Source organism: Cyprinodon tularosa, unplaced genomic scaffold (assembly GCF_016077235.1).
Source record: "Cyprinodon tularosa strain WSP-4 unplaced genomic scaffold, ASM1607723v1 ctg65, whole genome shotgun sequence".
Lineage (NCBI taxonomy): Eukaryota > Metazoa > Chordata > Actinopteri > Cyprinodontiformes > Cyprinodontidae > Cyprinodon > Cyprinodon tularosa.
The window spans coordinates 1,477,468-1,493,598 of NW_024039396.1; the positions used below are offsets into that span (position 1 = coordinate 1,477,468).

Below are 16,131 nucleotides of genomic sequence, written 5' to 3' on the forward strand. Positions count from 1 at the left end.
AGTTGGGAACAGTTTTATAAATCGTTGTTGTTTTTAACTAATTGGCTAATGGGAGAAAGGAACATAAAGTTTATTGTTAATTCCTCAGTCATTATTTTGCACAGACTCTTTGTATGACTGATGAAATCAATTATAATAATTAGTTTGTAGAATACAGATGCTTCACTGCTTGCCATCATTAGTAGCAACATTTCTAATTCATTCCAGCATCCAAAGAATCGTGTCATAGAACCAGGAACGTGCCGAGATGAGATCTTCTGGCAGCTCAGCTGACGTTTCCTCATATTCCCCTCCTCTAGGCTGACAGTGGGAATCCATCACCCATGGTCAATTTTCAGAAGTTTTCCAAATATAAGTTTCTATTAGTGCAAGAGTGCTGCCATGGACACAGCTCTACAGCCTGAGAGCCGGGCTGCCGCAGGCGGCACAATGCATTAGCACAAGATGAGCTGTCAGAGAGGATTATTTCAGCCACCACAGTCAGCGAAGGGGGTGGGTGCTGCTCTGCTGCACTGAAGCAAGGAGAAAGAGTGGGTGGGAGTCAGATAAAGGAAAAGGAATCACACAGATAGAGGAAAAAGCGGAAAGAGTGAAAAAGTGTCCATTGCACAGGTTGGATTTTCTTTTCCAGAGCACCGATGTTGGAACACTCCTCTGAGCTGGCCCTGGTGCAGAGTCTGTATGCCAACAGCATGCGCTGCCCCCCCTCTGCGGCCGGGATCTCTGTCAGGAATGAGGACCTGTCTATGAGGTACGTTTGGGGCTGGCCCCCTCATTCACTCCTGGATAAGCTTTTGTGGAGCAGTCTGTATTTGGACTGCCTCTTTGTCTGAGCTGGATTTTGTCACAGGATGTATTGTTTCCAGTTGAGCGTTCTCCCATGCAATGGCTGGAGGCAGGATGGTCTCTTTGCTGTGTTTCCATAAGTCATCTGATTATACAGGGTTTAGTTTTTAAATCAACTAATTACCACACAGGAAACGAAGAAAACAAAGAGAAAACTGTTTTTATTTCAGCTCCCAAGCGTTGAGCTTTCGTTTTCAAGTTCTTCAGGGACTCTAGTTGAATAAAACAAAAAAAAAAAAGCAAACAAGGATGAATATAAGAAACATGAGATCAACAAAGGCCCTGCTGTTCAGTCTGTTAACAAAATATATTATCCGTGAATAAGAAGAAAACATTTCCATGGAAATCTGCAGGAGTGAAGCCAAAAGGCAGAACCAGGAGCAGTCAGTATTTATCTGGACACAACAGATCTCCTGCATCATGCATCATAAGATGTAGTCCACCCTCTCCATTTTGAGAATCCTTTAGCTGCTCTTCAAGTAATTCCATAAAAAGACAGTTGTGAAAGAAAAGTGGGCTTTTAGGAGCTGATTGTCGAGGCTTGAAGCTGACCTAGTTTTACTCCCTGCAGCTTGTGATGAAGTAGAGCGAATTGAAATGCACTGCTGCTGCTACAGATGATGATGATAAAGATGATGGCGGTGATGAGATTTTCAAGTTTAACTGTACGAACAGGAAGTGTTTGATGTAAACAACGACCAAAAAAAATGACTCCACGCAAATAAGTAAGATGGGATTACAGTAGTAAAAATCTGAGATTAGGAATCAAGTATTAGAAGATGCTGGCAGCTAAACATGGAGGGCCTCCAGCATCAGTCATCCCATAGAGAAGCAGATGCTTTGTTAAAGCAAATCAAAAACCTGCACCTTTATTTGCTCTTTCCAATCTGCTCAATTATGTATTTTTTTTTACATAAATACCGATTGTTTTTCTTTTTTTAGAACATTTTGTACAATTCCCACAGTTTTTTAACCTCTAAACTGCAAAAAATGTAAATCTCAATAAGTCTTTTCTTCTTAAAGTAAGTGCTTTTTCTCTTGAATTGAGGAGGTAAATGCCAATCAAACAAGACAATTTACATTTAAAATAAGAAAAAAACAATTGCATTGTCTTATTTCAGGTGCATATTATCTAATTATCTTATTTTAAGAGTAAAAATGCTCATTCCATTGGCAAATTATCTCATTTACCTACTCAAATTACGGCTAAATACACTTAATTTTAGACATTTTACCTATTTCTTGATACTGCTAGTGGTTTTCTATTCTTTCAACCTTTTTTTTTTTTTTACTCCAGTATGCCGTTTAATTATAACTGCTCAGCATTACTGTCTTTTCTCAGACATGTTTTTTTTTTCACTATTTCAGTCCAGTTTCACTTTGAAAAAGGTTTTCTTTTCCATAGTATTTAGAAATCTGTGTACCTGTAAGCTTTCTTCTGTTTTTGCCAGATCTGAATTCCCTCAATGTGGTACAATAAAGGTATTTCTTTTCTATTATATGAATGTACCCCCCTCTCTCCTTCCTAGAACTAATTATGTAAACTCTTCTAATGGGTTTAGATTATTGTATTTAGCCTCCATCTTGATGAAACCTGATTCTCCAGAGAGGTTTGATAGCCTTTTTATAGCAGCCCCTCAAGCCTTTATAATGTTCATGCAGGATCATCTGCTTCCTTTGTACATACAGCAAAATACTTTGCATTATCACACCATGCACAACAAACCTCTTTATAAGCACTATTTATTTATTAGAGCATGCTCAAAGCCAGTGCCAGGTTGCCTTGAAATTGCTATGGATACGTGGATTAAGTCGGCTTTCATAAATGGGCTGTTTCTTAACGCCGGCTATGAATAATATTTTAGGACTGTGCAGCTGCTGGAGCAATAATGAATGGTTCGATAATTAGCCTAAAAAGCCTCCTGTCTCTCTGCTGTGGCGAACTGCACTTGACAACGACCCAACGTCTCTCTCTCTCTCCCCCCGCCCTCCTTTTCCATTTGCCCCCCATGTTCAGAGGGCCTCGCCCTGCAAATCCAGCACAACAAAGAAAGATAGGCTCCCCCTCCCCCAGAGAAACTACAGCCCAACCCCGGCACAAAGGGGATATGACCTGTGACACTGGGGGGGGACAAGAAAAACTGCATTTCAGCAATTTCACTATTGGTGTTTCTGCAATCGAAACTGTAGAACAAGCTGGAAACTGTGGATGACTAACAGGAAAACCTGATATGATGTAAAAACAGAGAAAACAATTAAAAAGCAACTGATACTAAAAGTTAAAATACCCAGTCACAGACATCTCTACATGTTTTGCTTTCTTTTTTAGGGGACATTTTATTTAGTGACTATTAGTTTACTCTAACACACAAATCCAGATAACATTCTGATAAGATCATAATTTAAAATACAGCTTTACCCATTCAGGTACAAAGCATGTATGTTTGTTTGAACACCAACATTTTCTGCTGCATCTTTTTGTCTCTGTGTTTGCAAATTATCATGGTATTTTGTTTTTTATTTTAAGATGCCCTGAAAAATTTTCTTTTTTTTTTTAACATATTTTATTAAATTGCAAGCAAAAAAATCTATTTATGGTACCAAGACTGAAATAATCTATTGGATTATTTCAGATTAATCAATTATTAATCTTTTTTCAACTTATTTAATAATCTTAGAATGGTAACCTGAAATATGTAGATGCTAGAAATGACATCTGCTTAAAGAATAAACCTTCAGAGCAGTTAGTAATCAAAAACTAATTGTAAAAAAAGATACATACATTTTGCAGGTGAGATTGAAATAATTTACTGCTAGATAAATCTAAATAACTGCAGCCATAGAACATTATTTGACTGAATTCCTTTAACTTCACTAAGTGATTTCTTGTAAAACCATATTTATTCTTAATTACAGCAGTAACTTTTTCGGGGTACCACCGGTATTGATTGGACTTTGACTGGGCCCTTCGGCCACAATAAAGATTAAATAAAGTAGAGCCAACCTGAAGCCAAATTCATTATTGTGTAAAAATAAAACCCGGTGAATGGTTTAGGGTTGTTTCTCTGTTGCAAGGCTCTCTGAAAAAGCAGAAAACATTTATCTTATGCTACAACATCTGACATGTTCTCTGTAGTGATGGCTCATCTTCTAAACTCTGACCAGCTGCACTTAGCCCACTGAAGACAACCTTCCCCACAGTATGATGTTGCCACTGCCATGCTTTACCACAGGGTTGCTGTGTTCACGGGGCTCTGTGGGGTTTATTTTCTTCAACTTTTTCTTTCACATTCAGGATTGCTTTGCACTCCATGCATAAAGAGAAGATTTACAGAACCCATGACAAAAAGTTGTCCAATCAGCAGGAGTTGTGGATATTTGCAGCTCCTCCAGTGTTACCATGCGCCTTTTGTTTGCCGATGTGTAAAATTATTTCAGTTTTGGGATAACAGATTGAATAGTTTATCAATGAGGCCTCCAAACCCTTCTTTAAACTTCTCCAATAAATCATTCCTTTAAATATGGTCTTTATAATACAATTTTTTTTTTTCGACAAACCCCCTGGCCTTTTACGAACAATGGACTACTATTGAAATCAGAGGGAAATTAATGTAGTTGCTAATGCTGAAACTTATGTTGGGATCATTTTGGAGATTTATATAAATAAATAACACACTGTTTAGATTTTTTTTTGTATTGTTTTCTTTCTTTCACAATCAACTTGGGTTCTCTAATACAATAATAATAATAACAGTAGACATTGATTGTTGTTATTAGATATGTAGATGTTCGAATGTATTTCAACTTAAAATTCTACAAATAACTTCTCCTGATCCGTTTGTGCTGATTAGGACTACCTAAATTTTGTTTTTTAAAGTTAACTGAATTTTTAATTTTATTTCAGTATAATATGATAAAAAAGTCAGAATTCTGACTTTAATCTCAGAATTTTGGATTTTAATGTAGATGGGCCCCATGAAGGAAGAGATGTGGGAGCACTCAGCTTCACTGACAAAGATGTGAGTTGTTTGGGAGGAACAGGAACACACTGGTGGAAAATTACGGAATTAGGTGACTTTTTACGTGATGCTATTTAACACAAATATGCTATTTAATTAATGGAAGGGCAGACGGAGATTATAACAAGAGAGCTAGTTTATTCTCTAAAACAGACATGGCTACAGTTTGATGCTAACATGTTTGTTAGCTGTAAGAATTCAGTCAGAATTCTGAGATTAAACTTGAAATTCTGGGAAAAAGGTCAAAATTCTGAGACAAAAGTCAGAATTCTGAGATTAAAGTTAGAATTCTGAGATTAAAGTTGGAATTCTGAGAAGAAATTCAGAATTCTGAGTTTAAAGTCAACATTCTAAGATTTAAGTCAGAATTCTGAGATTAAAGTCAGAATTCTGAGATTAAAGTCCGAATTCTGAGATTCAAGTCAGAATTCTGAGATTAAACTTGAAATTCTGGGAAAAAGGTCAAAATTCTGAGACAAAAGTCAGAATTCTGAGATTAAAGTCAGAATTCTGAAGTTGAGGTCAAAATTCTGAGGTTAAAGTCAGAATTCTGAGATTAAAGTCAACATTCTGAGATTAAAGTCAGAATTCTGAAGTTGAGGTCAAAATTCTGAGGTTAAAGTCAGAATTCTGAGATTAAAGTCGAAATTCTGGGAAAAAAAGTCAGAATTCTGAGGCTGAAGTCGGAATTCTGAGATTAAAGTCAGAATTCTGAGATTAAAGTTGGAATTCTGAGATTAAAGTTGGAATTTTGAGCAGAAAGTCAGAAGTCTGAGATTAGCCAGAATTCTGAGACAAAAGTCAGAATTCTCAGATTAAATTCAGAATTCTGAGATTAAATTCAGAATTCGGAGATTAAAGTCAGAATTCTAAGACAAAAGTCAGAATTCTGAGATTAAAGTTGGAATTCTGAGAAGAAAGTCAGTAGTCTGAGATTAGTCAGAAGTCTGAGACAAAAGTCAGAATTCTGAGATTAAATTCAGAATTCTAAGATTAAAGTCAGAATTCTGAGGTTAAAGTCTTTATTTTTAGATTAAAGTCAGAATTCTAAAATTAAAGTCGGAATTCTGAGATTAAAGTCATAATTCGGAGATTAAAGTCAGAATTCTTAGAAAAAGAATTCTCATATTATATTGAAATGAAATTTAAAAATCAGTTAACTTTTTTTTCAGTGGCCCTAATCCTCTTCTGTAAATGTCTCTGTAAAATCCCCTATAATAATAATAATAATACTAACTCTGTCCTCTTATCATTTACTGTAACATCCATACAAAATGATTCAAACAGGCCGTTTTTATGTAGGGCAGAAGAAAACCTTTCAATATAGAAGCACAGCAGCGATTCTGCTGCCAGTAATAGATAATAAAGTCTCCGCGGAGCAGCAAGTGGGGCACAGATTAATTTTCTATGGGGGTCAGAGATGCTGCTGCTGCTCTAGACTCTGCTGGCTCTGGCCACGCCTCTGCTTTGCTGCAGTTCGATGAGCAGCAGAGACAGAAAGCAGGCAGCTTCGCTTTCCTCACTTTATTTCACTCGGAAGACGAAGGAGAAGCAAGGCGGTCGCTGGTTGCCCCCACCTCCTCCTCCTCCTCTCTGTCACTCTCATGCAGCTTTGAAGAAGACGCCCCCTCCTCCTCCCCGCACCTGCTCCGCTTCGTCTCCTCGTCGTCTCGCAGGAGTCCCAGCCTCTCGCTCTGTGCGGGCGTCGCTCCTCTCATTGTTCGACGCTGTTTCCCGACCATGACTTCGACTTACAACCTCGATTTCCTGCCCCTCGCCGAAAGTCGGTTAATGACTTCGAGCGACACAATGTAAGTAGCTCCGAAATCGATTCCTTTGGTGTTAAAACGTCGCTTCAGTGGAGCTTGAAAAGCACAGTGTTTTATTTCTCTTTTTAGGTGGGAAAAATAAGACAGTTTATGCTAGCACTAGCTTCATGCTAACGTTGCTAACCTTCTGCGCGGTGACGGGATCAGCTCACCTGGAGTTCAAAACCCTTGCTTAAACTTTACATAATGCAAAAAAATAACATTTTTAAATTTAACCCAGAACATCAAAGCGCCCATTAGAGCGGTGTATGTTTATTAACTGGAAGCTGAGATGTTTTTCTCGGTGAATAAACGCAGTTAGCTGCGCGGGGCGCAGCACAGTCAACTGACATGTGCTTCCGGAGAGATCACACGATTCGGTATCAGTTGAGCAAAACAACCGAGGACAGCTTGTCCAAACACTAACTCCTTATCTATTTGCACTTCTGCAACTGAACAAACGCAGCACCACCTTCGTGTTTAGAGCTTTATTCCTGCAAAGGCACATAGTTTCAGGATTATTAACCGAATTAGATGCTTAACAACACTTTACGGCTAATATCTCCACCATTTTCCGCCTGTTGGGAACATTTTGATGGGTGTAACTTTAGTTTGAGACTTCTTCACGTCTCTAAAGCGTTGATCGCACAAAATGTGTGCTGAACTAGAGAAAACACGTGGTTTGCTGCATTATTGAGCCATTAACGGAGGTCTTGTGACAGAGCATGTAAACAAGAGGGGGATTTGGAGGCTGGCTGCAGGGGTTAACTTCACTAATACTCACATAACATTACCTAATGTCATTTAGGAAACAAGTTGCGCAAGAGCTCAAATTTAACCGGTTACCACGTGAATAACACATGAAACTTATTCAGCTGGATTTTTAAAATTTCTAAATATGTAGAAGATATAAAAGATCTTTATTTTTTGTGGGGTAAAAGCTCATAATTTATTCTCCTTTTGTGTAGTGTAATAAAAAGTGTCACCCAGGCTTGGGCGGGTTACCAGTATAGTGGTTTTCCGCCATCCTACAGTTTGAAGTAATTGAAATGATATATAGAGTCCACAAAATGCTTTGAATGCTGCACACTGCTGGTCAGCTCGATTTACCTATTTCCTCACTTTTCTGTTACTTTCAATGCAATGTGGCTGTTTCTAAACCAGGGCTCCTGCAGATCCTTAAAAAGTCTTTTATATTGAATTCTTTAATATAAAATCAAGGCCATTATTGGTATTAAAATGTCTTAAATCAGCCTTTCGTAGGTCTTAATATTGTTACCACATCATAAATATGTTTTTTTTTTTTTGTAAGCCATATCAAACAATAAAATAATTTACAATATTGACACTATTTACCAAACTACTCGCTGTAACTATTATTGGTTCCATCCCGATAGCGGAACCAATGATGTTGCGGCCGGACCTTGGGGTGATGTGCCAGTAACTTTTTATCTGGACAACATGGGAAAGTTTTAAATTCAACGAAAAAAAGGCTATCCAAAAGTTTTCTGCATGGCTAAAACCATTACCAGGGAATGTAGATGAGGCACGATGGGAATCAAGGCAGTGGAGACATGTGTGAAGCATGAAACTCGAAGCGTCAAAATAAAGTTATGTAGAAGCAGAAGGTATTTCTCTGTTCTGTTCCACCCTTGTCTCTGCAACGACTCCACATCATCTCTCGCACCACCTACAGCACCATCAGAACCAAATCTCTGCATAATGTTTGGAAGTACGCCAAGTATGAAAAAAAAGGATTGAGTAGGGAACAAAACAACGTTCGTGAATTCAGTGCAGTAGTTTTAAATTTTTTTATTTGTTTTTAGCTTTCTTCCTATATGGAAAGTTTTTCAAAATTTGAAACATCAACTAGGGGTTTGCAAAATAATCGTGATGATGATGCATCGTGATTCTAATTTTGGTGATCTACTGCATCGATTCTTGATGCCAAGAATCGATTATTAATTTAAAAAAATGAATAAATAAAATTGCATGAATGGTTGGCGAACATCAGCCAAAAACAAGTGTAATACAACTTCCAGTCCAGTAGATGTGTTGACGCACGCTGCCTTGTGTCACAAGCATTTCCGGCCGTGGGATACTGTGCCGAGTCATTCAAGAACAAAACATGGAGGAGAAAATATTGCAATGCATCGCAATAATTCAAGTATCGTGATGCATCGTGATAGAATCGCATCGTGGCCTGTGAATCGTGATTCGAATCGAATCGTGACTTCTTTGGCAATACCCACCCCTAATATCAACTGGGCCAGGAAGTAGTAGTAGTAGTTTGTGGTAAATTTGTCGCTACAAGGTTTTTCTTGTGTTTATTATGAAGTTGGTCTTCAATTTTTATTTTAAGTGGCATTAGAACGTCTTGAATTTAACTTGCCTTATGCTGTAGGAACCCTGTAAATATTTTTTGTTGTGAAAATCGTATAAACCTCCACAAGCGTTTATCCTTTATGGTATATAAATACTAGAGGTTTTCCTATGGAAGAGTAGAAACTCATGTTTTAACCGGATGCGGTTATACCACGAGAGTCCTAAACTAACTAACTAACCAATATCACATGGTATTTGTAGTCCATTTGTTTTCATTGTATCAGCAGATATTTTCTCTGGCTAAAAGGGATGCAAAACTGAAACTTTATGTTAAGAAACACTCATTATGACAGTTTGTGGCTGAAGTTGAGCAAACACATTCATGTTTCTATTTGCAGTTTTTTTTGTCTGAACTAGATGTGTTGGAATTAACAATATTGAAACATGACTGATTAACCATGCTAAGAAAACATTGAAGTCGAAACCTTTAATTTGATCTAACAATTGTCAATTAAAACAGCAAAGCAACAACTATCCCTATGATTTAAAAAAACAGCTTAATACTATTTATTTATTTTAATGAAACAATAATACAACAGCAACAGGTTGGAGGGGGTCGGGCTGTCCTGGTGCTATAATGCTTTGTGCAGCTGGGGGAAAAAAACGACACTCTTTTCTCTGGCATATCAGTGAACGGACTTTAACCCTTAGGAGTGGTATGAAGGAAAATTTGGGCAGTTTCCAGAGCGTAACGTTTAAACTTCTGTTTACAGAAAGGCTGGTAACCGGCACCCTCCTTATCCAAATATAAAACATCTAAAGTTTATAGATTTGTTTAAAGGTAATAAGTGGTAACATAGGTATATTCTAACCATTTCACATCTACCCAAATTGTCTTAACTTCTCGCAGCAGAAGCGTTTAAATAGCAGGCTCTAGTCCCTCCCTGCAGCAGCTCACTGTACCAAAACTGTCAGCCGTTGCTGGAAGATTCAAGGTAAGGTTTGTTCAAAAGGTAGATTCCCTTCTGAAACAGGCAAGCAGGGAAAGAGAAACTGAAATGTCGAAGGAAGTCACATGCTAGTTGTGCTAACGCTATGACACTGATGTTTGAGAGCAACTTAAAAGGTCAGTAAAGCTCCTGTATCAGTTACAGTGAAGTAGTAAACCTCTCAAGATGACAGGAGCTACAGTAACGCTATCGGTTTAAGAGTTAAGCTACGTGCACAACCCTATAGCGCTGTTCACTTTAACTGTTTAATGAATTAACACACGTAATGTTAATTAGCTGGCAGCTCTTATGTCATGAAGCGAAAAAAATAGCCCCCCCTCTTTTCTCTCTGTGGTTATAAAAGTATTTCGGTCTAATGTGGCCAATATCGGCAGAGGTTACAGTGAATCTACACTATTGCTCTAAAACATGAAAGCCCAATCCATTAACAATGTCAAGTATTTTATTTATCTCACTATTGGTATTTGAAATTTTAGAAATTTTGCCATGTTTGGGAATTGTCCCCAATTTAGGTGGTGGTTTCTTTTTTTTGTTTTCGGTAGTTGTGTGTGCCATGGCTTTGAAGAGGATGCCTTTTTTTCAGGTTTTGAATCTCCTTGAAAATAATGTGGTCAGGTGCACTCTGAGGATTTCTTTACCTCTCTTTAAACGCACAGAAATACACATTTTTACTGCAGTAAGAGCGCTATTACTGATAACCTTTGAGAAGCGCTGAACAGCAAGAGTTCATCTTCAATCATCTGATGGATATAAAGTGTTTATGGTTGATCTGAAGTGCGAGTATCTTGGTACAATCTACACTTTTTTCAAACTTCAAACTTATTGATAGACCTCTAAGGGTAATTACTCCTCCATGGAGTTGTATTCAATTGATTTATCTGACTTGATGTTGACAGTAAGGGTGGATATCAGGGCTTAGACATGATCCTTTGGCAGCCAGCAGAGCCATAATTCTATGTCAGTAAGCTAAATGATGCTGTAATCCTTTTTCTCGTGGGCGACAATCTGTTGATCAGTTTGAAGAAAAAGACCTGGGAGCTGCTTGGGCTTGCTGATCTTTTCCATCTTAAAGACAAGTGTCAAACCAGACGTATAAAGCCAGAAAATAAGCAGGACACCGATCTGGTTTGTAACCTGTGTTTTTTTTCTTTTCGTCTTGCTTGTGTTTGAGGTCGTAATTACAAGGCTGGAGCCACGTGCAACGCTTTGAAATGCTCCGAGTCATGTCCTCCTCGTTCAGCCAGGGATGTTTTGATCAAACGTGGATCAAATCCTTCTCAAAGCTTTTGCTGACAAAAATAAATCAAGTGCACATATTACTTTTAGAAGGTTTTATATTTTTGCTCCTGGCTTAACATCTAGCCTAGATGTATTTTAAGAGTACAAATAAAGTGTATGATTGAGTAACCAAATCGCTGTCATTTGTGTAAAGGTAGGGTCGGGTGGGGGCTCTGATCCAGAGGTTAGTTTGTGTTCCTCTCATTAAATGAGGTCAGCTGTTGACTTTTGAAGAGTGTTTGGAGTGAACAAGTGGAGTGGAGCTCTGCCTGGGTGGATGTGAAGCATGTGACAACAGGGCGAAAATATCTTTGCCTTTCCTGTATTTTTTGCAACTTTGTTACTCCACTATTTGCATGACATTTCTCTGCAGTCTGCAAAAACACAGAATTTGATTCTTCTGTTTTATGTACCTAGATTTGAATAAACGTAATATCAGTATGTATATCAGTTAAAAATGTTGAAACTTTTACACATATATATATTAGGGCTGCAACAACGAATCGATAAAATCGATAAAAATCGACTTTTAAAAGCGTTGGCAACGAATTTCATCATCGATTAGTTGTGTCGCGCGATTAATGCGTCATCCGCTGCCGCCATTATCACTGCCACTTGACTGAAACGGGGGAAGAAAAAAAAAGATACTGCAGAGCGAGTCAGCGCCGCAGGTGCGCAGTGTTTCCAACTCAGCGACTTAGTCGCTATATTTAGCGACTTTTCAGACCCCTCCAGCGACTATTTTTTTTAAAAAAGTGACTAGCGACAAATCTGGCGACTTTTTACGGTGTTACTGGCGGCTTTTGGAGACTCTTACGTGAAAGCATGTATCGTTCCTAATCTTGTCCTCCAGCGGCAGCTGCTGCCGTGGGGCGCCTCCCCCCTCCCAACCCCGTTCTCCCGCAGGAATCTCTCTCATCGCTGCAATCAAAGCCGCAGGATGTACTTGGAGAAGCATCCCGCTGCAGCCTGTTTCAGCGTCCAGACTGCAAATGAAGCGCGCATGTGCCGGGATTGACGGTGCAAATTGATCACAATAATTAAAATAGCCTTTATAAATAAATTATCTTGCAAATTATGAGGGCAAGGCTTTTGAAGTTTAAATCTTCTGGCAAAGATAAAGTAAAGAAGATCCTGCAATTTATTTAAGTAAAGTATAAAATCCAGCAAGATCAGTAATATGTCAATTAATTATCTGCCACATTCCCATGTAAATATGTCTTTGGAGGATGTGTTTTTTAGCACCCCTAGTTCTCTCATTTTTATTCCAAATACAATTTATAATTTGAATCACAGGGCTATTTTTATCTCTATGGTTCAGTATTTTCTCAAGTAGCAACTTTAACTGCTATACTTTCCTGTCTTAAAAGGCAGAACTCTTCTAGTAAAAAAAAACAAACTCATTTGTTGAAATGGGGGGGCCTATTGTTTGAACCCCTTAGGGGCTTTAGAAAACAAAAATGCCTTTTTTTGCGCTTTATGAAACAAAGTAGCCTATATTTAGTGGATGTACAGCTACATTTCTCATGTAAGTTTGCGTAGTTTTAACACAAACATTTATTTTTCATATTGCACCAGTACAGTTAATGAGCAACCTGTACTTGTGTGCTTGTTTGTTCTGTCTAAAATGTTTATTTTGGAGAAAAATATAATATATATATATATATATATATATATATAATAAAATAAAAATATCTTTTGTCCGATTCATCGATTAATCGAAAAAATAATCGCCCGATTCATCGATTTTTAAAATAATCGTTAGTTGCAGCCCTAATATATATATATGCATGCCACCTCCATGGTTTGCCACATGAAACCAAATTTTTGTCTCAATAATTATAACTAAGATCGTTGGTTGCTAATCAAAAAAAAATCCGAAGTGTAGTTTCCCCTTTCTTGCCCTCTCTAGTGTCTTTCCTCTGAGTTTTTTACATATAAATATGTACTAGTGCTGAAACAATTAAACGGGATTAATTGATTATTAAAATTGTCCACTGATTTAGTTATCGATTAATCTTTAACTGGAGCATAGAGACTCTAAAACTTGCCTTTAGCTGACAGAGCGACCCACTTAGAGCATTATCTATAAAAAAATAAAAAATAAAAATTTCATTTTAGATTTAAAAAAATAATTTTCATCTGTCAATATGCTTTATGCAGAAATCCTCAAGTCAAAAGTTTTTGTTTCACCTGGTTTTATTTGGTCAAACAATCCTCTTTAAGGAACCTTTGACCTTTGGATTATTAATCAAAAAAATAATTGAAAGATTAATTGATTTGCAGTATAATCGTTAGTTGCAGCCCTTTTACGCACTCTTTGCGCTTCCGTGGTTTAAAAGTGACGCTAGCTCATTCTGAGATGTATACTGAAATCTGACAAAATGGCTCATCATGTAATACCACAGGCTTCCAACATTTGGTGTTCTAATTCAATTGTTTGCAATGGCTGGATTTACCAACTCAACTCACAGCTTGGATTTAGCTGCAATTTGAATCCAGGTCAATACCCACAGATGTTTGAAATGAAAGCAAAGTCTTTTTAAACCAAGTGCAGAAGGAAACAAACATGAATTTGGTACGCAAAAAGATTTTCATTAAGCTATATTGCCTTTTTTTTTATTTACAAGTGATCTAAATTTGAATAGCTGACAAAAAAATACATGAGACCATTACTGCTCTCTAGAATTACCCACAGTTTACATTTTAAAATTTTGTTTTGAAATAATTGTTCTTTAAGCGTAACCTAACATAGTAACATTTTTTAAAGTAGTATGTCTGTTTAAGGGTAACTGTTTCTTAAAGGAGCTAGAAAATAATCTGAGGTTCATGCTTTATTTTGGGTTAAAATCACCCTACAATCAAATAAAGTTTCTGCATTTGATTTTCATTTTATCTGAGGCTCCATCCGAAGATTTCAACAAACTGCTTGTATTTGGTCTGTTTGACGGTTGGCTCACAAAAGCTTTTTATTCGGCAGCGTCATCGATAACCGCCAGAGACACTTAGTGCGATTATGTAGCTAATGGGCCTGGCCTTGTCATCAGATGCTGGCCGTCTGTTAACATGCAGTCTGTTCAGGGGCTGATTGAACACGTCTGTCTTCATCAGGGGAAATTCAACAATGGAATTAGGCCATTTCGAGCTGAATTGGAGTTAAAGCTGAAAGGAAAACGTCTTAATTTCTCATCGGAACCATAAAGTGCTGATTAGCTCAACCACCTGGTATGGAAATCAAACGACATTATCCGTCTTTCTGCTTTAGTGCCTGAAGCGACATCCATTCTTGGTGGTTTGTTTTGCAAAACATGTCGGAGCGATGCAGCGGCAAGGATTTTTCCAAATCTTTTGTTAACCTGTTTTCTTATTGAAAAGTTAGCTTAAGGTCCATTAGGTGTGTGATTAAAAATAATTGAAAAAAATGAAATAAAGATTGGATTTTAATATTTTATTCTCACTCCTGTTTTCTGCCATACTTGTTAATCAACCATAGGAAAGTTTACTCTCCCACCTTCTGGTTCTGTTGCATGCTCCAAACAGTAGGTATTGGAGCAAAATTAACAAATGATTTTACATTTAAAGATCCATAAAACTACCAGGGTTGATGAGCTGTTTCTAATATTGGAGTTTTACCCTGGTTAGGTATGCAAAGAAAAAATTCTTGACTTAATTCTCCATTGTGTTTAAAGCTGGATTTGGATCCATGTATTATCTTAATTTTAAAAATATTAAATGATATGTAGCGATTGGCGCGTACTGATGCCCCATGAGTGGCGTTGGTACGACTGTCTCTGGCTGTCATAGAGGGTCGGATCGATCCCTGCATGACTCATGTCCCCCACAGTGGTGCTATATACAGGGTTTCCTCGGGTCATTAGAAATAATTAAAGGTCATTAAATAATAATTTAAAAAGGCCTTAATTGGCATTAGAATTCATTAAATGTGATTATTGTGGCATTACAAATGCTTTATTTAAAAAAAAAGTATGTTTATAAAAACAATTTCGTCAGATATATAGTATATCAGATATAACTTGTTCTGTGTGTTTGCGCGGAACTGCTACTGGAAAGCTTCGGAAAAGTAGTTTGGGGCGGAGAAGTAGCTGGAGAATTGGGAAAAATGTTTGAAATGCGAATTAAAAAAAAAGGGCCTGGAAAAGGAGGAATTCAGGACATGGCTGCAGCCTGTCGATGATACAGATGACGAAGGATTTTGCTGTGTAATCCTGATCCTAAAACTCTCTTTGGGTAAAAAAACGGATGACACTTGGTGATCCAACATATTCAGGTTCTTGGATTTAACAAATGTGGCTTAAGTTTACGATTTAATGAGGGGTGAGTGTGGCCTTAAGGACTAACTCCATGACTTCTCAATCTGCTGATCCAAATTGGTCAATCAGATTCTAACAAACACAGGCATAGTGGCTGTGTTCCGATTTTGTGGCTGCATCCTTCAAAGGCCAGATTCGTGGGCCAATTACGACAATTGCATGACAAATGCATCCTTATTTTTGCCCGGTTGGAAGGACAGGTCCTCTGTAGCCTTGGGTATCCCGTGATTCATTGAGAGTCCAAGAAAGCTGGCCGCTCCGTGTTAAGGGCTCATTCTTCTGGATGCATGTGCATTCTGTGACAATCCAGTTTTGCTAGCTTTTTTAGGGGGCGCTAAACCTGGGAATTGCTTCCATAGCACCTCTAATGGATAAAAGTTGGTGTTGCTTTAAGAACTGTCTTTTTGAATTTAGATTTAGACTTTTGGTATCAATTTCTTGCATTGAACTTTCTTTTTTTGATAGTGTAACTGCAAAGGCAGATCAAAATGAGCCATGTCACATTATCTTAAAA

At 37.7% G+C, this 16,131-nt stretch overlaps 1 protein-coding gene across 6 annotated transcripts in view; it reads left to right on the top strand.

The window, feature by feature from the left end:
• Window positions 1–533: 533 nt before the first annotated feature.
• Window positions 534–16,131, top strand: part of LOC119799150 (CUGBP Elav-like family member 2) — a 41,881-nt gene continuing 26,283 nt past the window's right edge. For 4 of the 6 annotated variants that reach the window (XM_038308938.1, XM_038308943.1, XM_038308939.1 and 1 more), the window contains exon 1: window positions 6,258–6,676. In XM_038308938.1, the coding sequence (XP_038164866.1) occupies window positions 6,273–6,676 (404 nt within the window). In that variant the 5' untranslated portion in view covers window positions 6,258–6,272. Of the gene's footprint in view, window positions 752–6,257; window positions 6,677–16,131 lie in introns of those variants that run through there. The other 2 variants (XM_038308942.1, XM_038308941.1) reach the window with 2 other exon arrangements.